The sequence below is a fragment of the Ipomoea triloba genome, chromosome 10 (genome assembly GCF_003576645.1).
Source record: "Ipomoea triloba cultivar NCNSP0323 chromosome 10, ASM357664v1".
Classification (NCBI taxonomy): Eukaryota; Viridiplantae; Streptophyta; class Magnoliopsida; order Solanales; family Convolvulaceae; genus Ipomoea; species Ipomoea triloba.
Window position 1 is genome coordinate 17,467,281 of NC_044925.1, and position 26,413 is coordinate 17,493,693.

Here is a 26,413-nt window from a genome sequence, read left to right on the forward strand (position 1 = left end):
GCCTTTTTTAATGTTCTAAATACTAAACAGGCTTTTAAAAAGGCTTCGAGCCAAGTCAGACAAATTGTAGGTTCAGGCTTGAGCCTAACAAAAAGCCTACATACAGGCTCAGGCCCAGGCCTAGGCTTTAGATTTTCGTAACAGGCCCATGCCTAATTTTCTAAAGCTTGGTTCGGCCCAGCCCATTTTCACCCCTAGGCTTGCCTGTATAGATCGAGTTGACCAGTTTTGATAGTTGTACTTATCACTAAAACTAGTTTTATACGCGCATTGCGCGAATGGGTTAATGCCCAATGTTTATATTTAAATAAATATTTGAAAGTATATCAATGCAAGATTATATAGGAGAAATTTATACATGGGTAATTGAATGCCGAATTTTTTTTGTTTAAATATCTAACTCAAAGTATATAATCGAAGATAAAATAGAAAATTGGGAAAATTGTAATTTATGTCCCTCCATAATATGTCAATTATCAATCTCACGTCTGAATTATTATGGTGTAAATATTGTCCCTTAGTTTTAAAAAATGGTACAAATATTGCCCCTCATATGATGTAAATATTGCCCCTCCTGTTAATACGAGAGGGGTAATATATGTACTGTTTTTTAAAATTGAGGGGCAACATTTACATCACTAATAATTCAGGGATGACATTGATAATTGACATATTATAGATGGGCATGCAAAATTTACAATTTTCCCTAGAAAATTTATTATAATTATTACTAAGATAAATGTTTGCAACTTTGTAAAATCGATAGTCTAAATATTTGGTCTAAAAATGATAGTCTAAATAAATACTACTTTTAATTTGAATTTTTCTAAGTGTTCTTAATTCTCTTTTGAGTAACATTGTCATTGTCTTCATCTTTACTATTTGTTCTCTTCCTTTTTGTTGGTAGTGTGTTATTTGCAATTCGGTTATTGTTGGTAGAATAGATGACAACGTCATGCAATGAGATTATGATATAGGAGCTATGAGCTTTCTTTTAGGTGTTCTGCTTGGGGTTCATTTGATTCAACCATTATTGTTGAATGAATTATTGTGATGAATGAGTTATTGTAGAAAAAGAAATCCCTAGTTTAATCATTATTGTTAAATGAGTTATTGTGGTTAATGCCCAATGTTTATATTTAAATAAATCCCTAGTTTCTCGCTTCAATTTGTTGGCTTATGGGTTATTTGAGTACTTTCATTGTCAACAAATCCCCCAAGTAGTTAATATGATTGGTTTCAAACTATTATTTTTTATTTTTTTCATGGTATTAAAGAAATATATATGTATTATTTTTTGGTGTAACTACTAATTTATTTAATTCAATAAGAGTAAAATAGAGTGATTCCGCTTCAATTTGTTGGGTTATTATTTGAGTACTCTCTTTGTCAATCAATCCCCAAGTAGTTAATATAATTAGCTCCAAATTATTTTAAAATGTTTTTTTCATAGTATTAATAAAATACTTGGTAAATAAATATATAACATTATTTTGTACTATAACTTTGATATTTAATTACAAGATATTGTAAAAATAAGATAATGGACAATGTAATGAATATATATCCATTGATAAATTTGAATGTAAAGAATCTTTGCATGAGAGAAAATAAAGACAACATAACTAATGAAATTATTTCTCTTACTTAATTTAATTTTTTGATAATGAATAATTTTTTCAAATAAAGGTATTGTAGACACATAATTTTAAATTAAAGAAATACATATGTATCATTTTTTGTTGTAGCTACTAATTTATTTAATTTAATAAGAGTAAAATAGAGTGAGAAACTTAATTATGTCAAATTTAATTGAGATGAGGTTCGAACCTAAGACCTTTCTTATAAAAATTAATGGGTAAGTTAAAAGTTAACGGAATATTAACGGAGAAGAGAATATTTAACGGAAAACTTAACGGATAATCATAAAAGTAAGGTTAAATTAGGTAATCTCTATTAATAATATTAATCTGAATTATCTTAACCATCTATTTGATTAAATAATTCATCTGAACCATCAATTTGATTAAATAATTTGACCGCCATTTTTTCTACCCATTTTAGGCCTAACTCTCTTTGACTCTTATTAGTATAGTAGATATATAACAATTCATGATTCTATCCGATCTAGCAGAATATTAATTTATTAGTTTTGAAATTATTTTATTTAATAGTAAAATCAATTATGAAGAAACTCCTAAAAGCATAAAACAAAAATTTTTTTTTAAAATTTCTTAAAACTCTAGGGCGTGTATTAATAATGACTTTTATGAGCTTTTAAAACAGTTTACAGTGTTGGTTCGATCAAAACTTTGAAGACTCTATAAACTTTTATAGACTCTACCAAATTAGGATTTTGGTAGACTATTCTTCTCGAATATAATGTAAATGGTTGAAATCAAATCAAATATATATATACATGGGTTCAAATGATCGAGAACAAGGTTCTCCTATAAAAAGTGGGGACTGATCACAACCGAACATTACGGTTAATTCATCAACGATTTAGGAGTTTAGTAAAAAAAAAATACATGTTCAATTTTATAATTATTACAAACTTTTAAATTTGTAATATTTTATAACTTAGGCACACATTTTATTTATTTTTTTTAGCAATGCTCAACCATTGATATACCCAAATAAATTAATCAAACCAATCGTTACTTTGTACCTAAAAACATGTTCTCACCTTGGGAAACTACAAAATTATTTGAGGAAAATTTAGGGGTTAAAATTTTAAAAATTTATTTGAAAAGAAATTTATATTTAGGAATTTTTTTTCCTAGTTGAAGTAAATCTGAAATAAAATAATTATAAAATTAATAAATTGAATTTGTAGTAGGTCCTAGGATGTACAAAATCATAAGCTATATTATTGCTTTCATGGTAATGGTTGGATTCCTATTAAAAACATTTTTGAAAATTTATTTTCTAATTAAGAAATATGATATGGTAATGATAACAGTTTTTGCGTTGTTGTTGTTGTTTTTTTTTTTTTTTTTTTTTTTTTTTTTTTTTTTTTTGTTTTTTTTCCTATCTCTCTCGATCTAACAACCCAGGTTGAACATAATATAACATAATAAATAATAAATAAATATGTAGTCCAATTAACTATTACTTTAAACATTTAATTAGAACAGAATGCAAGTTTGACTTGAATTGTGACCTATTAAAAGTATTCAGTCGGCACGTGTGAATAATGTTAGTGTTAAGCATGTAATATAAATGTATAATTTAAATGTGATTTTAATTAGATTTTTAATTGAACCAAAACACATCTTTCAATTCTTTCAATTCTTTATAGACATGGAAGAGTTGAGACAAGCAGCTGAAGATTACTATAGAAATGCCTCGGTGGAGTATAAGCAAGGGTTTGTAGATAGTGGAGAATCCTTTGTGGAGTTCTACGTACGTGAGACTAAAAGAAGCATCCGCCATTGTGATGCTTGTCGGACACTTCTCCCTGGTTACTATTTCTGTTGTGTGGATTGTGAGCGGAACAATACTAGCTTCAGTCTCTGTATCAACTGTTTTGATAAAAGGAAATTCCAACACCAACACGACTCCTTCGCCGATAATCACAGCATACTAACCATGCATAACAAGGGCAGTAGCTTGCCTCCCTGTGTTATTGAAAAGGTATTATTATTATTACTATAGTTTTACTTTACATTCTAAGTTATGATTTTAGTCTTTTTGAATATAAATAATCTTTAGACTTTAAGCCAATTCACTAAATACTAAGGGAGTGACTTTTTAACTACGGAGTATAAGCAGGGCCAGTCCTGAGCACGGGCGGGCTGGGCGATCGCCCAGGGCCTCATGCTAGAAGGGGCCCATCCATATATATGTATATGTATACATATATATTATAATGTTATAATTATATTAGAAAACAATCCAATGGAGTAGCTCAAGTGGTAAGTAAGCTATTTTATGAGGAAGAATTTTGGGAGAATGTGGGTTCGATTCCCACAAATGACAATTTCTCTTAGGCTGGCTCCCACAAAATTGTGGTTAACGCAGCTAATATAATCACAAAGAGGAGATATAAATAAATTTTTCAAAAAAAAACAGAATAATCTAATGAAAATTTGAAACAATCTAAAGAAAATAAATGTATTTCATGTTATTTGAGATTATTATTTTTTAGTATTATTAAATTTTAATTTTAATTTTTTATATAGGGCCCATTTTTTTTAATTTCGCCCAGGGCCTCCAAAATGTTTGGACCGGCCCTGAGTATAAGTTAAAGGATAAAAATTACAATGAAAATTAACAAAATTGCAATGTAATTAGAACTTGTGAACTATTTATATCTACCTTGAACAACTAGCGGTTAAAATTATTATTCAGCACGTCATTATTTAAGTATTAAAACTTTATATTTCCTTTAATATTATATATATTAATGACAAAAACATAAAGAAATAATAGATTGTGATGGGGAATATAATGGAACCTGAGCCCAACGTCAACTATGCCAGGAAGTGGAGATGCGGAAGTTAATTGTGGGTCTAGAGAATAATCAAAACCCATGGCAAGGTTTGTGGGCCTAGATAGAAAGGGAAGAAAGTTAGAGGGTGAATTGGGTTAAGGAGTACAGTTTATGAGGTTTATTGAGGTGCAAATATCATACTAATGGGGTCTAAAGGGTTATGATGCAATATTGAGATGATGGGTATGAAGTGAGACATGGGTTAAAGTCCAAGAGGCTGGGATGTAAATATTATGGGTCAGGAGGAGACTCTAGTCTAGATAAAGGGAGTAAGGGTGCAAAAAGCAAAAGAAGTGTGGTGTTGGAACTACATCAAGACCTACCGTGTGGCCTACATAATACCATTATTAGATAAGTGAGGTTAGGCTCAGGCATGCGTGATTGAGATTGGCTAAGAGTTGTGGTGGCATGACCATGTATGGTCAAAGAAAATAACAAGATGGAGGAGAGGGGTGTTGGAGCCAGTTAGGGCCGCCAGTCAACTCGTGATCTAACCATTGACCATGGCTTGGCCGGCGTGACCAAATGGTGAGAAAGGTGTTAGGCATGTCTATATCTAGGAGGACAAGCGGGATGATGGGCCGTGTGCTGGTCCCGAGAGAAAAGTTCATATTGAAGCTAAGATTTCAAGTTGGAGAAAAGAGGAAAACTAATTTCTTCAACATTGTATTCTCTACTTTGATAAGTAGAAAGAGGTAGAGTAAACTTGTAAAAGTTGAAAAACCTAGTGATACAAGTTTGTGTTCAGCTTAGTGATCTAGAAGTAAACTTGGGGGTGTTTTGTACTAAGGAGTTTTAGTGCAAACCTTCACACGTTGTGAAGAAGAGTCGAGTATACTTAGTTAACAGTCGAACCACTATAAAATATCTCTCCCTCTCTCTTTACATTTTTGTTTTATATTCTTGCATATCACTCATGCACAAACCTAATATTTTGCCAAGTAAATCAATAGTGTAGAGAACAAGCTAGTAAAAAGGGGTTATGTTTTTATTTCAACTGTGCATAAAATCTGAACTTGTGGTTAAGGTTATCCCTTGGGTAAAGTTGACTACTTGCGAAGAAATTTTCAAAATTCAGTGACTCTATTCACCCCCCCCCCCCCCCCCCCCCCCCCCCCCCCCCCCCCCCCCCCCCCCCCCCCCCCCCCCCCCCCCCCCCCCCCCCCCCCCCCCCCCCCCCCCCCCCCCCCCCCCCCCCCCCCCCCCCCCCCCCCCCCCCCCCCCTTAAGGAGTACAGTTTTGAGGTTTATTGAGGTGCAAATATCATACTAATGGGGTCTAAAGGGTTATGATGCAATATTGAGATGATGGGTATGAAGTGAGACATGGGTTAAAGTCCAAGAGGCTGGGATGTAAATATTATGGGTCAGGAGGAGACTCTAGTCTAGATAAAGGGAGTAAGGGTGCAAAAAGCAAAGAAGTGTGGTGTTGGACTACATCAAGACCTACCGTGTGCCTACATAATACCATTATTAGATAAGTGAGGTTAGGCTCAGGCATGCGTGATTGAGATGGCTAAGTTGTGGTGGCATGACCATGTATGGTCAAAGAAAATAACAAGATGGAGGAGAGGGTGTTGGAGCCAGTTAGGGCCGCCAGTCAACTCGTGATCTAACCATTGACCATGGTTGGCCGGCGTGACCAAATGGTGAGAAGGTGTTAGGCATGTCTATATCTAGGAGGACAAGCGGGATGATGGCCGTGTGCTGGTCCCGAGAGAAAAGTTCATATTGAAGCTAAGATTTCAAGTTGGAGAAAAGAGGAAAACTAATTTCTTCAACATTGTATTCTCTACTTTGATAAGTAGAAAGAGGTAGAGTAAACTTGTAAAAGTTGAAAAACCTAGTGATACAAGTTTGGTGTTCAGCTTAGTGATCTAGAAGTAAACTTGGGGTGTTTTGTACTAAGGAGTTTTAGTGCAAACCTTCACACGTTGTGAAGAAGAGTCGAGTATACTTAGTTAACAGTCGAACCACTATAAAATATCTCTCCCTCTCTCTTTACATTTTTGTTTTATATTCTTGCATATCACTCATGCACAACCTAATATTTTGCCAAGTAAATCATAGTGTAGAGAACAAGCTAGTAAAAAGGGGTTATGTTTTTATTTCAACTGTGCATAAATCTGAACTTGTGGTTAAGGTTATCCCTTGGTAAAGTTGACTACTTGCGAAGAAATTTTCAAAATTCAGTGACTCTATTCACCCCCCCCCCCCCTCTCTCTCTCTCTCTCTCTCTCGATTCACTCCCTTACTCTGTCGAGACCAACAATCTAGACTTGGGAATTATTCTCTTCTTCTTCTCTCTGAGTGTTCTTTTTCAAGACAGGTTTGTTGTTTATCCAATCCGTGTAATAACACTATCATTGGGCCTAGAAGTGTCAATCATTATTGTATGGACCATACTATCAAATAATGTACATTCAGTATAAAAATAATGTACTTTTAGTGTATTAAAAATGTACATTGTATTCAAAGATGTACATTATTTGTGTACTGAATGTACATTATATTGTATAATGTACATTCAGTATACAAATAATGTACATTTAATATAGGGTAAATCACCTATTTGGTCCCTCAATTATTTGCGAACTGTTAATGTTGTCCCTTAACTCCGTAATCATCAATTTGACCCCTGAAATAAAATAAGATTAGTCAATTAAACCCTTCCGGCTGTATTCCAGTGAGAACTCCGATTAAGCAGGGGTAATTGGGTCATTTCGTGTCTTCATTCCTCCCATTCTTCTTTGCCGACAACATCTTCTCATTCTTCTTCCCAAATTTCCCAGCTTCATTGATCAATCAAGTCTCCTCCCACTTCAAATGCTTCACTTGGAGGACCCTTTTGTTGTCCACATAGAAATACAACCTCGGGTCGTTGCCGACGAGGCGGCAATAGATGTATATGTTTCGGTCTCTGTCGTCGATGGTGGCTCTCGTGATGTATAGTTTGCCGTCGTAGACGTGTTCCCTCCTTAGCACCATGTCTTGGCTGTCGGTGGCCGAAAATTTTGCTCTGGTTTTGGAATACGCTTCTTTTTGGGAGTCCCCGACAAGGAGGACCATTTCGCCGTCGATGACAATAGCGATATAGAATTTGGATCTAGGCTTTTTGGAATACGCTTCTTTTGGATCCCTGCCTTTTCTAGAAGATGAAGGGCTTGATGTGGAGATGGAACGAGGGAGTAGCAGAGAGAGAAGCAAACGACGTCGTATTAAGCATGGGTATTTCACTATTTTGTAAGCTTTGCGGTTCTTCCTTCTGTAAATTCCTGCAAATTAAATAAATGTAGAAGAAATCAGACTTCATCTCTCTCTCTCCAAAGCTTTCATTTTCTGCCTAAACAACTTCTGTAACCAGCAGAGACTTAACGGAGTAAAACTCAAAGAATTTTTATTAAAAAACAAAACAAAAAGGCAATGTAGAGTCTGCGAAAGCTAAAATATGAAAAAGATGTGATTATTATAAACCTATAGATTATTTTGTTTCTTCAAACTCAAAGTTTTGAAAGGAGCAGTGGATTCAAGGACCTATGCAAGGACCCATGCAAAATGTGAAGCTGCTCGAAATACACGAACCCATTCAAAGATTATTTTGTTTCTTCAAACTCAAAGTTTTGCAAGAAATCGCTCGAAATACACGAACTATGCAAAATGTTATTTGAAGGTTTGGAAAGGAGCAGTGGATTCAAAGACCCAATACGTATAGGTAGGGAGAGAGCGATAGAAAGCGTACCTCATCTCGGAGTCTACTGTTTTGCATTCCGGCGAAGGCACCGGCGACGGACAAGAGAAGCAGCAGAGAATTGAGACCGAGGGAGACAGTGGCGTTTGGTTGGCTACTTGCGACTAAATTGTTTTTTAATTTAGAAGCAAGTAAAAGACCAAAATGCCCCTGCTTAATCGGAATTCTCACCGGAATACGACCGGAAGGGTTTAATTGACCAATCTTATTTTATTTCGGGGGTCAAATTGATGATTACGGAGTTAAGGGACGACATTGACAGTTCGCAAATAATTGAGGGACCAAATAGGTGATTTACCCTTTAATATAAAAATAATGTACTTTTTGTTATGGTTCACACATCATTATGTGGATCATGGTCCATACAATAATTTGCCTAAATGTGTATGTTGGGCTAAATCTTGCAGCCTAAACAGTTAACATTATTCTAGGTCCTTAATCAGGTGAGAACCATGTCCCAGGTGAGAACGTAAGGACAAATCCAGACCATTGATCTAGTAGATCTAACGGTTGAAATAAACAAAATTTTGTAATATTTATGAAAATGACCCCGCTCATTTTAAAATTTTATAATATTTATGAAAATGACCCCGCTCATTTTTTACTTGATTTCTCATCCGTCAGATCTTGCAGATCAATGGTTTGGATTTGTCCTCACGTTCTCACTTGGGGGCATAGTTCTCATATGATTAGGATTCCATTATTCTATTATGGACTGAAAAGGTACATGTTGCCTAACGTCCTATTAATTTAATTCTCGTATTTGTTTCCTGAAATACTAATAATTACCCAGTTCCAAGGTGGGCTTGGTCCAATAAAACCATCATTGCAACGATCTATGCGGAAGACTATGAAAAGTGTGTGTTCCTAAATTTGTCCAAAGGTCATGGATTCGAATATCCTCGTCACCCGATAAAAAGAAATACTATGGTCCACATGTTGCGAAGAACCCATCAAAAAGGAATCAGCCCGTGCACGTGAAGGGGCGTGTTGATGAGCATATCATATATAAACATAAATGTGCAATTCAACTATCAGCTTAGGCTTTTAGTTGAGATAGAACACATGCTTCAATTTGGTATTAGAGCCAACCCTATACCAAATGTCATAGATTCGAATCCCCCTTTCACTTAGTAAAAAAAGATACTATGGTCCATGTGTTGCTTGGAGCCCGCACACGTGAGAGGGCGTGTTGAGCTTATATATAATATATATAAACATAAATGTGCAATCAAACTACCAACTTAGGCTTTTAGTTGAGATGGAACACATGTTTCAATTAACTTAAATGCTCGTTTTCTCACCCAATCACTTTCATTTGGAATCCTAACAAGAAGACTGGAGGGAATAAATTGGCACCCTCACAGTTAGATGCAATGCTGAACGGTGGGGAACAACCCAAATCCTAGGGTTCGTGCCCAATATCCCACCATTGGTCAACATTATAGGTGTTTGGATAACACAATAACAGTGGAGGGTGGAGGGTGCCACCAGCATATAATCGTGGGCCCCAGTGTACAAGAAGACCTACTTCCTATATATGAGGTTGAGTATACCCCGAGCAAAATGGAGGCTTACAAAAGAAAGATTGAGACCATGGGGAAAGGGATCCTAAGGAGCAAATGAAGGGAGACCAAACAAACCCGTCGGGAGATAGCCAAAGCATGTTCCAAATGAGGCAATAGATAAGACTAGGGATTGTACCTATTTCTACAATGACTGATGGACTGAAACACGAAGAATAAAGGCTTAGGGCGTAGTCCTAAAGGATTAGGCAAATAAGGTTAATAAGAACAATCCAAAAATTACAATCGCACCCCTCACAATGAAGATTATGGAAAAACCCTTAGTGGCCAACTCTAGAACACCTAGCGTAAGAAGGTTTGACGGAGCAAGGAACCCACATGAACATATCATGGCTTACCAAGTCACGATGATATTACTTTGAGCTAACGATAGGTTGATATGCAGGGCATTTTTCTCGATCCTCGAGAGATCAACCCAACGTTAGTCCACGGGGTTATTAGGAAAATCAATTAATTCCATAAACTATATAGCATTCAAATTCACAACCCATTTCATGCACCAGAGAAATGCCAAGAAATGTTTTTCATACCTTGTCACAATTAAACAAAAGAACAATTAATCTCTCATGGAGTTCCTAACTTAGTGCATGAGAAGGTAGTAAAAGTCAAGGAGATGGATGACAAGTCGACCATCTTCATGTTCATAGAGGCTTTAAGAGTCAGAGACCTATACAAGAGTCTTAGAAGCTAAGAAATGTTCTAACCAGCTATGTCACAATGATAGCCAACATTTATTGGTATGCCAAGGTATAGGAGGCAAACTAAACAAAGGGATTAGAGGAAGAAGGGTCGACCAATGGAGTGCTAAGGTGTAAAATATAAATGGATGGTGGTTTAAAGTGAGACAAAGCATAAAGTTTAGGGGTTTGGATGCAATATTGAGGGGATGGAGAATGAAGTGCTACATCGGCTGAAATTCAAGAGGTAGGGATGCAAATATTATGATGGAGTTAGGATAAGACTAAGCTGGATTCAATGGGGTAAGGGTATAAAAAGGAGGGGTTGGGCTTGGAGCCACGTTGGGACCCAACAAGTGCTCTGCGAGATATCGTTGGATATTGTGAACAAGAAAATATGAAAAGTATATATATTTGAATTTCAAAATTGTGCGGGTACAGATCTCTATCTAGAAAATCCTCTGATTCTTCACTTGCTTTACTTAACTTGAAACTTTAACTGAAGGGCCTCCGGAAAGCGGCTTTGTTCTTCAAAGAAGGGCTTTGTTGCTTGATCTTCGTTGAAGGGCTTCCGGACTCAAATGGCTTGATCTTCAAGTTCGCTTTAACTTAGCTTGAACACTTGAATATTTGGTCTTCAATCAACTTTAGCTTGACTTGATTTCTTCAATTCAGAGCTTCTTCAGTTCTTCAATTCCTCAAGTGTGTCTTTTAGAATGAATGAAGGGCTCTATTTATAGGGGGAATATGAGAGACTTTTGATGGGCTTCAAACTCTTCAATATTATCCTTATATTATCAATTAATATTTAGGATAAAATGAGTATTTATCTAGAATGTATTTAGCCACCATTGCATCCAAATTCATAATCTTATCACATATTCAAATTAAATAATTAATTTAAATATATGAATATCTTATCACATACTTAAATTAAATAATTAATTTAAATATATAAATATTTCCTGACGGGCCAAATATGGATCAGTCCATCTTTATAATTTGAGTCCATCGGCCATTAATTATATTCAATTTGGGCAATTGGGCCAATTTAATTGGACAATTTAATTAGTCCAAATAAATCAATAATCAGCCCAATTACATAAAAAATGAAGCCCATAACATACGAATCAGCCCATTTGTCGGCTTCAAATTTTCTGTGTCTACAAATTGCCCCCTCGAGACTGGCTTCAAATTTTCTGTGTCTACAAATTGCCCCCTCGAGACTTGCCGGGACATGCTGCTTGATGTACTTGGAGCGAGGAAGTCTCGAAATTAATTAAAGAGCGATCATATATGTTAGTGTATCTTCATTTTCCAGGAGCTAATTAAGCCCACAATAATTTTCAATCTTATTGGGCCTAATGCATCCAATTTCGAAGGCCATTTCAATTTTAAAATCCAATCAAGAAAATAGCCCAAAATCACAAGCCATTTCAATTTCAGAACCTTGCTCAAATTACTGCAGAATAAACTTTTCCTTGGACATGATTCTAGCTTCGCGATTGAACCCTGCGTCTCATCAAATTCTGAATCCCAATCAAACTCTAAATTCCAATTGAACCTTGAATTTAAATCTAAATCAAACTGTGAATCCTAACTCAAGTTGCGCTACCAAGAAACACCTATAATAAGGCATTCGGTCATCGCAAATTTTCACCGGTGGATCAAAGAACGACCAGCGCACGACAGGAATCAAGAACTGTGTTCAAAATTTTCGCACAAAGGCAATCTCGTTACTTCTTCGAACTCCCTTTGACAACCTTGCCTCTACTCTGGACTACTTCACCCCAATATCCTTCTGCCGAAAATCTCGTGCTCCAAACTGCTCTTACTGGAGTCTCGCCGAAGGGGATAGAGCATAGGAAAATTTGCCAGGGGACCCAAGTGCATGAATCCCAGCTCAAAGAGCGCACGGGAAATTTGCCACGGGACTCGAGTGCATGAATTCCTGCTCTCATAGTCCTCTTCCGCGGACATTCTGCTGCAATTTTTCTTTGGAATGGACTCTTCCGCGGACATTCTGCTGCAATTTTTCTTTGGAATGGATCACCATTAATGTGTCTTCTCACCAGAGCGACTCGCTACAGCTATGGGTTACCGTTGGAGAAATCTGCTGTTGTCTGGGATTTTTTTTTCTCTCGTCGGTCACTATCACCGGAGACGAAAGCCGTCACCCACCGCTGTTCAGGTGCATCTCCGTTCTCGTCGTTTTCGTCGACAAACTGTTCAGGTGCATCTCCGTTCTCGTCGTTTTCGTCGACAAAGAAGAGAGAACCAGGCCACCAACAATGAACTTTGCTGTAGCTTCGCCGCCGAGAATAATCTACTGCCTCATTAGAATTTTGCGGATGCCAACCGGAATTTCTGTCATTGGATCTTGAGCAAGAAGGATACAGATTTGAAGGTCGCCGGTGGAAATGTTGAAACTTGGCCAACAAAGATACTGCCGAAGGTTCACATATGGTATTTGAGACATTATTTGCTTCTAACAAGCTTTTGTTGATTTCTGTTTTACTTTGCTTTCGCTTCAATGCTTCTTAATATTTCCCTTTTGCAAGTTCCAACACCTGACAAGCAGCACATGGGTGTGGAGGAATTGATTTAAACATATGGCTTTGACTTTTCCTTGACTTAGGCTCTTTGCTTTTGCTTTAGCCTTGCTTTCTCAACATCTTGCTTGTGTGAAATTTTAATGTCTGACACGTGAATTTAAGAGGAATTGACTTAACTTCTTTACACATGGCTTATATTCACATGGCTCATACATACACATATATGTGTTAACATAAGCGCATAGTCTACCATCTTCTAAGGATCGTACACAGTGTGCATAATTACTATGTATGCATATATGTTTATTTTCCCACTGCCTCATTACTTGTGTGGATCAGTGGATGTATACATGCATATAATAACATTGTAAGCCACTGGTTATGCTTGCAATTTCGTGTGCTGTATATATGTATAAAACATATATAAATCTAAGGCTTCCACCTTGAAAATCATAATATATGCATTGCTTGGCCATCCACTTTCCTTTATTTGCATGCCCCTGATATATAGTATACATAATCCATGTTTGCTTTCTCCCTAAAAGATTCAAACGAAATTTGAACATAGGAAATTCTGGACAGATTCGTGCCTTCACTTCAACTTAAAATTCGACCCTTCAAATGTAGTATTCAAGCCTAGATGTCTTCATAAAAGTTATAGCTCTGTAAGTTAGCTTTTCAAGGACACCTAGATCGCCTCAATCGGATCAACATAGGCCGAGATATGACCAAAATACTAAACAGTGGTCAATCGCTGCGGGAATGCATGCTTTGACAATTCTCTTCCATTCCAAGACTTGCAATGCTTTCCATACTTCTCCTCTTCTTTTCCATGCCCATATTGCTTGTCTTGAATTATAATAAAATCACCATCTTGGAAACGAATTGGAGTTTTCTTTTGTTATGACTGAACTTAGACAATGAAATTTCTAAGCTGCCTACGTACTCCCATGAAGGAGATCAAGTCAAACGTAGTTCAAATAACCTTTTGAATGGTTAATGTCGTACACAGTTTAAACTCTTGCGGGCCAGGAGCTTACCGTACGCAGTTTAAACTCATGCGGGTCAGGAGTGTCTATGACTTGGGCTCACCCATAGACAAGTGAGATGTTTAGCAGTTTAACCACGTGCAACATTTTTGGTGGACTTCTTCTCATTCATCAAAGTATCATGGCCATGCGATCACCCTCCAATTCTTGGGTGCCTCCACATCTTTACCATTTTAATATGTTGCATAACTTGATTCCATATTTTCTTCATTTTCTTCTTGCATAGAAGTGTGCACAATAATCTTTGGCCGAATCTTTAAAACTTCGCCACACATAACATTGACATCGGCTTCTCGTCTCATACGAGAAGGAACTGCACTCTTGATTTCCTTTGATGGTTCTGTGCCAAGAGGGGACTTGGTATGCTTCTTAATGATAGCGACAGGTCCAAGCCTTTCATGCACAGATTTCCTCTTGACTTCCTTAGGACTTGCCCCCAACCTGTTAAAGACTGATTGTCGTGACTCCACCTTACCAATCCTGTCAAAAACAGATTGCTTCTTATCTCGACTTTGCTCCTCAATAGTAATGCAGTTACTTGCAGCTCGATTTATGAATATCTTCACGGGTTTTGGTGGAACATACCCCAACCCCTTACGTGTATGAACTTCCTGCTGTTTTGAAATTCCTTTGCCACCAGCTTCCGGGATAAGCCTTCCCAACCTTTGTGGCTCCTTAGGCTCGTAACCAGACTTGGCTAGGAGTTTATAAGCATTTGGATCAAAGCCTTCAGTGCGCTGCGTGGGTAGTATTTTGACTATCTTATCGCTGCTTCTATCTTCAAGCGACTCTTCTACTTGAGCTTTAAGTGCGTCAATCCTTGTAAGAGGAAAGACAAGTTCCTTGCTTGGTTGATGTTGCTCAACAACTTGTTTTCCCTTCCATTTTGGGTCAGGCGACGCATTGACTTCACTTTCATCAATCTCTTCTACGACAATTTGCTTCTTCATATAAAACTTTGCATCAGCAAAGTAAGACTCAGCTTCAGTGAATGGGCTTTCATCACCAACCACCTTCTCTACTACTCCATTTTTCTCATACATCAAACATTGATGCCACGAAGATGGAATCACCCCATTCTCGTGTATCCATGGTCGTCCCAGCAACAGGTTATATGATGGTCTTGCATCTATAATGTGACATAATATGCTTGAACTTAGCTTTCCAACTGTCAAATCAAGTCTAATGACACCCAATGCTCTTTGCCCCCCTTGATTAAATCCTTGAATCATCAGACGACTTTGGGTAAGATCATCTACAGAGAACCCAAGATCTTTCAAAGCTCGAAGTGATAAGATGTTGACAGCTGACCCTTGATCAATTAGAATTCTTTTAAGTTTCTTCTCACATGCATAGCCCTCAACAAACAATGGGCGATTATGAGGTATACCACCAAGTAGCAAATCTTCATCGCTGAATGTGATCTCGGCTGAATAGGAAGTAGCCTTATACATTTGAACTTTCTCCCCTTCGTCTTCTACATGTGACGACGAGCATTCTCCTGCTTCAATTGGCGCATCATTGGTGTTCAAACATGAACTAGACATACATACTTTTGCCAAATCAAACCCCTTCGGCATGTATTGAGCCAGCGTCATAGGGGTTTGTTGTTTGTTAACATCCTTCTTTATCTTTAACTTGTAGATAGGGCCTTTTGATGGACCCTTCTCAATCCATTTCTTTGTTACTTGCCTTGGCGATCTCACAGGGTTGACCACTTTCTTATGGTTCTTATGGGTAATAGTTACCCAGTCACTCCTCGAGGTATCATCAACTTGTTGCAACTTTGCTTGAGCAGTATGCTTAACGACGAACGGGAGTGGACGCTTTATTTCTCCTCGTCTCCCCTTTCCAGAATCTTCATCAAGAAGTGGAGCAAACCTTCCAAGCGATATCGTAATTTGATTTGTACTTGCAGTAGCATCAACAAGTTCTATCTTTCCATTTCGAGCTAACGCCATGACTCTATCCTTGAAAACAAAGCACTTTTCAATAGGATGGCTAATGAGACGGTGATACTTGCAATAATTAGGGTCTTCAACTCTAGAAGCTTCCTCGGGACGCTTCATTTCTGGTAACTCAATCAACTTTAGCTTAAGAAGCTCATCAAACATAGGGGAGACATCGGACTCCAGAAACGGGTACTGTTTCTCTTGTCTCTCCTCTATAGTCATCATCCTATTTCCACCTGGCGGACCATAAAATGGTCTTGGCTTGAGAGGTTCAGCTGCCTTAGTAAAAACTTTAATAGCTCAAGCCTTTGCATTCATTGCTTCTCCTTTTTCTTGCTTTGGAAAGGGTTTGCCCCCTTTCTTAAAATCTTGCTTCCCACTATTCTTCGAAGAGCTTGGTATGTTGAGCGCACTCAACCCACCTCCGGCCGCGATATTCAATTCCATATCATGAGCTCGGCTAGATAGTTCCACGAACGTTTTAGGTTTAATCCCTTGCAAGATGTAGGAAAGCTCAAAGCGCATTCCTTGGATGCACATGTCAATAGCAGCACGTTGTGATATCCTTTCTTGACAATTTAAATATAAGCCTCTCCATCTTTCAATGTAATCAACGGAAGGCTCGCCTTTCCACTGGTGGGTAGTGGTGAGTTCCACGAAGCTGACAGTTCTCGTTGTGCTGTAGAAACGATCCAGGAATTCACGCTCCATGTCATGCCAGCTATCAATGCAACCAGGCTCAAGGTCAGTATACCAGTCAAAAGCTGTTCCCTTCAACGAGCGAACAAATTGCTTAACTAGGTAATCACCATAGGTCCCAGCCTCGTTGCAAGTCTCCACAAAATGAGCAATATGTTGCCTAGGATTTCCCTTCCCATCAAACTGTTAGAATTTAGGCGGCTGATACCCAAGCGGCATCCTTAGCTCCTCGATCCTTTGAGTGTAAGGCTTGGCATATGTGTAAGAACGTTGCCCCACCTCAAGCTTTCCTTTGATGGCATCCATGATGTAGTCATTCAGTTTCTCAACGGGTATCATGCCCCCAGAGACTGGAACACTCTTTTCAGCGTGTGGTGGGCGAGATACAGTTTCTTCTATCCCTGCAGCATGCCTATCGTCATGCACTGGTGACTCTTTATCAACTTCATCTTCTTGAGTTTGGGGTTGTTTCCCAGAAGCTCGACTTGTTTCACCATTTCTCCCGCTTTCAACCTTCTCGCTGAGATCGTTGAGCTTCCTTTCTTGACTGTGAAGAAGCACACTCATTGCCTCGAGAGTTTTGGTGATATTTGCTATTTGCTCCTCCATCGAAGCTGCGTTCGTTGTCATAGCAGGCATGACTGTGTAGACATGAGTCCCTTCCGGTGATGGTTTCCATATAGGAGATGAGCTTCCACTGCTAGTAGTTCCTTTCGAGAGAATAGGAGAAGGACTTTCGCTTCGAGTAGCTTCATTTGAGGGAACAGGACTCTTGCTACCAACGGTCCCTGTTGTTGAGGATGAACCCCTATCATATGTAGCTTTCTTTGAGCCGATGGGGACGCCTCCAAGCCTTCGGACGACGTTGCGAGCAATGCTTTGGGTCTCGATCAACTCCACCCCTAGGTCCCTCACTCGACTTCGAGTCAGTGCACCTTGCACCTCGCGCCTGTCGGAGCCGGCCACAGAAGAAGGCTTAGAGCCAGTAGCTTGAGCGTAAGTCTTTCTTGATGCCATTTGAATACTTGTGAAGAGATGAGAGGTAGAGAGGTCCCACTGGGCGTGCCAAAATCTGTGAACAAGAAAATATGAAAAGTATATATATTTGAATTTCAAAATTGTGCGGGTACAGATCTCTATCTAGAAAATCCTCTGATTCTTCACTTGCTTTACTTGACTTGAAACTTTAACTGAAGGGCCTCCGGAAAGCGGCTTTGTTCTTCAAAGAAGGGCTTTGTTGCTTGATCTTCGTTGAAGGGCTTCCGGACTCAAATGGCTTGATCTTCAAGTTCGCTTTAACTTAGCTTGAACACTTGAATATTTGGTCTTCAATCAACTTTAGCTTGGCTTGATTTCTTCAATTCAGAGCTTCGTCAGTTCTTCAATTCCTCAAGTGTGTCTTTTAGAATGAATGAAGGGCTCTATTTATAGGGGGAATATGAGAGACTTTTGATGGGCTTCAAACTCTTCAATATTATCCTTATATTATCAATTAATATTTAGGATAAAATGAGTATTTATCTAGAATGTATTTAGCCACCATTGCATCCAAATTCATAATCTTATCACATATTCAAATTAAATAATTAATTTAAATATATGAATATCTTATCACATACTTAAATTAAATAATTAATTTAAATATATAAATATTTCCTGACGGGCCAAATATGGATCAGTCCATCTTTATAATTTGAGTCCATCGGCCATTAATTATATTCAATTTGGGCAATTGGGCCAATTTAATTGGACAATTTAATTAGTCCAAATAAATCAATAATCAGCCCAATTACATAAAAAATGAAGCCCATAACATACGAATCAGCCCATTTGTCGGCTTCAAATTTTTTGTGTCTACAGATATAGTACAACTAGGTTTGGTCGTGCATGGCCGAGCTTAGCCAAGAGTGGCAATGGAATAGTTCTGTGTGGTTAGAAAAAAATACTAAGATGGAGGAAGGGGCATTGGGGCCCTACAGGGCCCATTGCGTGCCCCACGGCTTCACTGTTGGGCATGAGCAACCATAGCTAGGCAAGGTTGATAGTGCCTTAGGCGTGCCCATAAAATTAAAGGAGGAGCGACAACGATACTGGGACGCGTACGAGTGACCAGGAGGCATGGAGGGTGAAAGGGCATGGTAGGCATGGCAAACATGTGTGTTGTAACTTGTAATGTTGCAAGGAAGCCTGAAATCAAGTAGTTATGCACTTAAATCGGGTGCATGGACAATATAAATAGGGCTACTATAGGGGTTCCGACATGGCAAATTATGTTGTGGACCCAGGTCCACCTTGCAAGGTGGACCTGGGTCCAAAACTACGTCGTTTTTGTCTTTTTTTTTTTTTTTTAATTAGTAAACATATTACTGAATATAGAGTTGTCCAAAAATGTGTGAATGTAGAGGTTTCAAAGTGTGAATGTAGAGTATAGAAATCGTGAATGTAGATTTATGATTGTGTGAATGTAGAGTTGCCCAGAAATGTGTGAGTGTGGAGGTTTCAAATTGTGAATATGGAGTATAGAAATCGTGAATGTAGAGTTATGCATGTGTGAATCTGTAATAGAGTTAAAAAGTTCTAGCAACTTGTAGCCCTGTAATGTGTGAATGTGGAGTTCTCAAGTTGTGAATGTGGAGTATAGGACCTGTGAATATAGAGTTTTGAATGTGTGAATGCATAACAGTGGTAATATAGTTACTAAAAATATAATCCTGTAATGTGTGAATGTGGAGTTTACAAATTGTGAATGTAAAGTATAGTGTATGTGAATGTAGACCTAGGTCCACCTTGCAAGGTGGACCTGGGTCCACGGCATAACAACCCTTCAGACATCATCATCTCGACTTGGGAATTCTTTGCTTCTTCTTCTTTGGGTCTTCTTCCTTTGGACAAGCCTATATGTACTCGGTACTCCAACATTTTATTCCCTTCTTCACTCCTTGCGTGCTCTTAAAACATGCTCTTATTGATTAAAAGTAGTGAACCGTAATTTCAACTTATTTCATTTTTTCTAATATTGAACATGTGACGATCACGCTTTTAATTACTTATTACACTTGTCATTTTTCTATAATTATTCATCTCCATTGCAATATGTAGAAGCGGGAAGGAGAAGTCGTTCAGGAGTTACAACCTCCTGTCCAACAAGCAAAAGAATTGGTTAGCATGAGTACTGTAAGTTCGATCACTGTTCACTATAAAGTTTTTATTTTTTTGTTTAACTTTATAAAGTTCACTATAAAGTTAATAGCACTTTAAATCCATCATCTATAGCAACTTTTCATTTTTATTCATTTATTATTAATTTGATAAAATGTCTCTTTATGCTGAAAAAGTTTCACTTGTTGCATATTTATTTTTAATTTGTCAAATTAAAATATCTAATTTTGTGGAAAATATCTTCTTAAATTTTTAGTTGAAAGACATTTTTTAGATTCTTTATTTTCTTACATATCTCTCTTTCAACCGTCTTCAAGCTAGTTCCGTAATATTATTATCACCCCACCACCACCTATTATATTATTGTTGTGCTTGTTGTTGTTGTTGTTATAACAAGTAATATGTTCGTTTTCAGTAAAATGAACCAAATAGAAAAAAAAATGTAGGGGCCGTTTACTTCATTTTTCTGTTTTTCCATCTCCAATTTTCCATTTTTCCATTTTTCCAGTTTTCCTTCTCCATCCTTCCAGTTTTTCATTTCTCCATTCCTCCAGTTTTTTATTTCTCTAATTTTCTGATTTTATTAAATACAATCATCCTATATAACATTTGTAGATTTTTACGTAATAATAGTAATAATAACAATAATAACAATAATAATAATAATAATAATAACAATAACAACAATAATAATAATTTAATAATAATAATAAGAATTTAATAATAAGAAGATGAAATTAATAATAATAATAATAATAATAATAATAATAATAATAATAATAAGAAGAAGAAGAAGAAGAAGAAGAAGAAGAAGAAGAACAATAATAGTAGTAATAATAATAATAGTACTAACAATAACATCAATAACAATAATAATAATTTAATAATAATAATAATAACAATAATAATAATTTAATAATAATAAAAAAATAGTAATAATACTAATAAGAAATTAATAATAATAATAATAATTTAATAGTAATAGTAATAGTAATAATAAGAAGAAGAAATTAAGAATAATAATAATAACAATAATTTAATAATAGTAATAATAATAATAAGAAATTAATAAATAATAATAATAATAATAATAATAAGAAAATGAAAGAAACGAGAAAGATGAAGAAGAAGCGAGCGTATAATAGTAATAATAATAAGAATAATAATAACAACAATTTATAATAGTAATAATAATAATAATAATAATAATAATAATAATAATAATAATAATAATAAGAAAGAAGCGAGAAAGATGAAGAAGTAGCGAGCGTGAAAACGTGAAAAGCAAAGTTCACTGGTGGAAAAAAAATAATTTTCTGATCTTCAGTCAAATACCAGAAAATTTAAATATTTTTTTTTGAAAAATGAGTGCTTTTCTTAAAATCATGTTCTAAAAAACAATTTTCAAGTTTCCAAACCAACCCAAAATTAAACAGTAGATCAGAGTCAATCAATTTGTTCTCACAAAAATTTCATATTTAATGTATAAAAAAAATACCAATAGTGCATGTTTGTTTAGTCACTTTTATATTCTATTATATCCGGTTTTATTTCAATTACCGTGTTAGTTTACTTACTTTTCCTGCCATGCAAACCGAGACTAATGTGAACCAGACGCCTAAAATGTCTTTTAACTCTGGTATAGAAATGAAAGAAACATTACATTTGAAATTGGATATTTTTAATATGAGAATTGGAAATAAATAAATTCTTCTATTAAACGTATGTAGGGAAGGGGAAAACGCAAGGCGCTAGATCAACTCGCAAGAGAATACTACACAAGAGCTCGTACAGAGACGAATGTATTGGTAAGGAATTGAAGCATAGTTCCACTAAATTTTAACCATATAACCCAGTCATCCTTATATATATGCTCACAATAAATTTTGTGAAGGTAATTACTTACCTCCACTTCTTGAGTATTTGCTCCTATATATTCATTTTGCATAAATCAAGTTTAGATGTAAATATTTCAATTATTGTGGGTGATAAGTTGAATTTGGACTTTAAGATTGTATTCATTACTTCACCTGACCCGTGTCACCAAATATTTTAACATATTATTTAGAGTTAATTCCATTTTTTGTCCTAGATTTATAGGTGGCAGTTTACTTTTAGTCATTTTTTATTAGAACACCCTTATTTGGTCCTAGTATTATTGTGACATGACTATTTTCGGTCCTCCATCAATAAAATCGTTGAAATGTTGTTAAATACAAAGATGTTTAGATCTTTTTTTTATATAAAGTAGGTTAAGTTGACCCACAATATCTTTTATGTTTATTGCTTTGAAAAAAAATTCATAATTGAAGACCGAAATGACTTTGTATTTAACAACCTTTAAACTGTACGTTTTGTTGATAGAGGACCAAAAATGGTCATGTCACAATAATACTAGGATAAATAGGGGATGTTTTGATTAAAAAAAAAAAAAAAAGTGGACTGTCACATATAAATCTAGGATCAAAATTAAAATGAAATTAATAACTCTATTATTTATAACTAATATTAGTGTGTAAAATAATCATATTAATTATAATATTATGATAAACATAATGTTGTATATTGTATAATAAGAACAATTGAAAATAGAAATCTCACACACACATATATATAATCATATGAGAATTTGCTACAAGAGAAAAATAAAAATCAATTCAGTCATCTATCTAGAAAAATTTAATGAATCTAAAATAAAGAAAAGATAAAAGCACAATGGTATTTTGATAAGTAATTCAAACATATGAGTGCATCCATTGTGTTATGTAAAAATGCACTTTGTAGTCTTGTGAGGTACATGTTAATTTAATGTTCATGTGAATGTGCACTTAGCAACACTATAGATTGCATCCACTATTATTTGAAAGTACACTATTTAGTGTTGTGAGGTGTACTCTGTATTGTTGTTAAATAATGTTAAAGTTCATGTAAAAGTACATTTAGCAACATTATACATTTGTGCACGCACTGCACTCGCATGAGAATTTTTTCTTATGAGAAAATTTAAAAAACAATCTCAGTCAACTATCTTAAAATGGAAAGAAAAAAAATTGAAATGTCATTTTGACCTGACCTAACCGAATAGGCCTCACAAATAAGGATCAGTAACACTAGTATAAGATGATCTCATATAAGTGTAACCCATAATCTAATTTAATCTTGGATGAATTTGGTAGTTTACTTTGGTTTTGTTTTTTGAGGTAATTAAGGAGGAGAAAACTATTGTGGCTAAAGAAGGGATGAAAAAGTTGGCACTAATCGCAGACGCTCATTACAATGCCGCCCCCCAGGCAATTAAGAATATGGCAGATGAGTTCTTTTGGAGTATGGTGAAGAAAGGGAACTGCAGTGTAAAGCAAGACGATTTCTTAGCATCCATGAAAAAAAAGGGTTACACAGAATACGCTAAACCCGAATTCTTCCAATCGCTACTCAAGGATGGAAACCAGGATTTGAGCATTTTTGAAGGGAGGACTCTATTCTACATTCTTGTTAGTAGAAGACCATTCTGCAGCTGGTGCAATTGCTTCATACCTGACATATTCTTCTGCTGCTCCAAGTGCCCCGGTAGCACTTACTCTCTCTGCCTCCATTGCTACACCGCCAAAGCATATGTTCGTCATAATCACTATGGGGACCACGACGCCTTCTTCTTGGATTACACCGTGCTGCATAACTGCATCCAAACTTCGCCCACCAAGCCAAAGAAACAAAAGACCGGTCTTAAAATTGGCAAGGTACGTACTTATTGTTACTTTAATTTCAATTCTATTTGATCTAGATATATCATATTAGATTAGCTAGCGTACCTCCCCCGTTTTTACATGACCGTGTTAGGCCCAATGAATGGACGGACCAACTGGTTAGCTTGTCAATGGTTAGAGGACGACACTAGCATTAAGGATTGTTCTGCCTTAGATACTAAGATCTGGTTAAGTTTGGGAAGGTTGTTGCTAGTCTTGAAATTGACTGTGAAGGGGACCGATGCAATTCAAAAGGCACAACTAGTTGGGAGCTGTTGTTGCCCATGGCAGGGAGAAACCAGTGTGGTACATATGAAGGGTAAGGCTGGTCCGCAAGATAAGAGGGCCCTGGGACGTCGCACAAGCGTTGTGCTGTGATACACCCCTCTTACCCCGCGGACCAGCCTTACCCCATACGTGCCAGGTTTCACCTTGCCATGATCGAACTCATAAGGGGAACGACAATAGTTCCCGGCCAGTTGTGCCCTTCAAATCACCTCGATTCCGATCCCTTCATACTCAAGTCCAAGACTAACGACACACTAGGTTGACATGCTTGACTCGCCAGACCTTAACCGTCTAAGACAGAATTCACATTGATGCTATTGTCGCCCCCTACCTATTTATGACAAGCTAAGCGAGTTGACCCGCTCATTCATTGGGTCTAATTAACACCGTCACACAAACATTCTTTAATTTTACATTATATTCTGATCTTGACATACATACTTAGCTTTCCTTTGAACTGTTTTTAATATTTGTCTTTTAATTTGGCAGCTAGTAAAATTTGCATCCACATATGCATCAAAGGTATATTTGAATCTAATTACTTTATTTGTTCAATTCGTCTGATCTATGTATGTTACTACATACTCTATAATCAAATTATTTTGTTGTTTTACTTAATTATTAACATACATGCGGCACGTACTGTACTATTTTGTTGTGTTAAAACAGGATACATTGAGTACGATTACGGCAATACTTGGCGCGTGGGCGGCGAGTCTGACTATTGCTAGTGCTTGTTGCACCATCATGTGATCAAAGAATTGTGCAGTGGCATCATATCATGTCGTAGTTATATATGCCTTTAATTTCACGTGCGTTTAGGTTTTCATTCTCGTCTATTGGACAATAAATGCAATAATATAATGTAGCTTGTATAATAAATAAATATTGTAATTTATACCTATAATCTATATATACAAGTCATATGTACCTTTGTGAGGTTCTTATTCTCTTCTTCATGTTTTTGTAATAAGACTTAATTAGCTTCACCATGAAGTTGAGATATAATGTGTGACTAATAATGGAATAACTTAACGTTTACCAAGTGCACCAACTGTGAAATGTCAGGTCATATCATTGACAGATATATGCTACAAAAAGCTAATTGGTTACAAGCTACTTTTGTTGTATGGAATGAAGTGTTCTTTCTAAATATAATAAGGGCATGTTTGGTAAATAATTAACCTATCAACCAATTTTAGTCTATTTGACAATTATTAGTTGTATGACTTGGTTGAAAAATCAATTAATAATGGTCAAATAAGCCAAAATTGACTAATATGCTAATTATTTACCAAACAAGGTCAAGAGCTTTATTTGTGACACATGTCATTTTGCTAAACATAAAAGAAATCATTTTCCTTCTTGTACTACTTTTTCTTAGCTCTGATAATAATTGATGGACCTCAGTGCTACAACACGCTTAATCATATATAGAGTTCTTTGGATATCTGGTTGTCATATCCTACGTACTTAAAACTAATGGGTGATAAGTAGGATTTACCACATCCATCCATGGTAAGCCACAACGTCACATCTTGAATCAAGTCGGGAACTCAGTCAACCAACTTTGTCAATGCACAATTTTAATTTCTGAAAGTTTTAAACCAAGGTGATAATGGTGTAGAATTCAAAATGTATGGTTGATTTTAATAAAGAAAATGGCATTATACATCAAAAGTCTTGTGTTGGAACTCCACAACATAATGAAGTTATTGAACATAAACATCTGCATGTTTTCAATAAATAAAGCTATGGCCCAAAGGTTTGAAGCTGGTCTTCCATTATTAAAGTTCTGTCTTATGTTATGATGTATTTTCTTGTACATATAAGATTCTTTTCTGCTATTATTTCTTCTATAGTTGAGCCTAAGACTTAAAAGCAGGCCATTTAATTTGATTGTTGGAAAGCAACCATGATTGCAGAGAACAAACTACTTGAAGACAACCAAACTTGGGATTCATTGATTTGCCACAAGGAAATTAAAGACTTCTATAGGGTGCAAATGAGTATATAGAGTGTAGTACAAAGCAAATAGATCTTTCACCCAAAAAAAAAAAAAAAAAAAGCAAATAGATCTTTGGAGAAATATAAGGCTACATTAGTAGTCAAGGGTTAGTTATACACAACAGCTTTAATTTGTGTGGATTACATTGAAAACTTTTCCCTTGTGGCAAGGATGACTACAATAACTTATAGTGGCAATAATTACTAAAGGGTGGTAGATTCAACACCTTGACATCAACAATGCCTGATGTCTTTCTCCATGAGGATTTAAATGAGGAAGTGTACATGACTATTCCCTCAGGTTTTCAAAGTGAGAATCCTAACAAAGTTTGTAAGTTGCTCAGGTATTTGTATGGCCTTAAACAAGCAAGTAGAGAATTGTGTATAGCCTAAAACAATCCAAAATCTGAACTGAATTTTAAATTTTTTGATGCACCCAAATAGTGGGTTTGA

General features: G+C 36.2%; 1 protein-coding gene across 1 annotated transcript in view; it reads left to right on the plus strand.

Moving 5' to 3' along the window:
- LOC116033598 overlaps nucleotides 1-24,900 on the plus strand; it is a 28,607-nt gene extending 3,707 nt beyond the window's left edge. The window contains exons 2-7 of the mRNA XM_031276350.1: nucleotides 3,305-3,639; nucleotides 19,863-19,937; nucleotides 21,653-21,730; nucleotides 23,132-23,659; nucleotides 24,443-24,475; nucleotides 24,623-24,900. Of these exons, the coding sequence (XP_031132210.1) occupies nucleotides 3,307-3,639; nucleotides 19,863-19,937; nucleotides 21,653-21,730; nucleotides 23,132-23,659; nucleotides 24,443-24,475; nucleotides 24,623-24,706 (1,131 nt within the window). The 5' untranslated portion in view covers nucleotides 3,305-3,306 and the 3' untranslated portion in view covers nucleotides 24,707-24,900. The remainder of the gene's footprint in view (nucleotides 1-3,304; nucleotides 3,640-19,862; nucleotides 19,938-21,652; nucleotides 21,731-23,131; nucleotides 23,660-24,442; nucleotides 24,476-24,622) is intronic.
- Nucleotides 24,901-26,413: the final 1,513 nt, after the last annotated feature.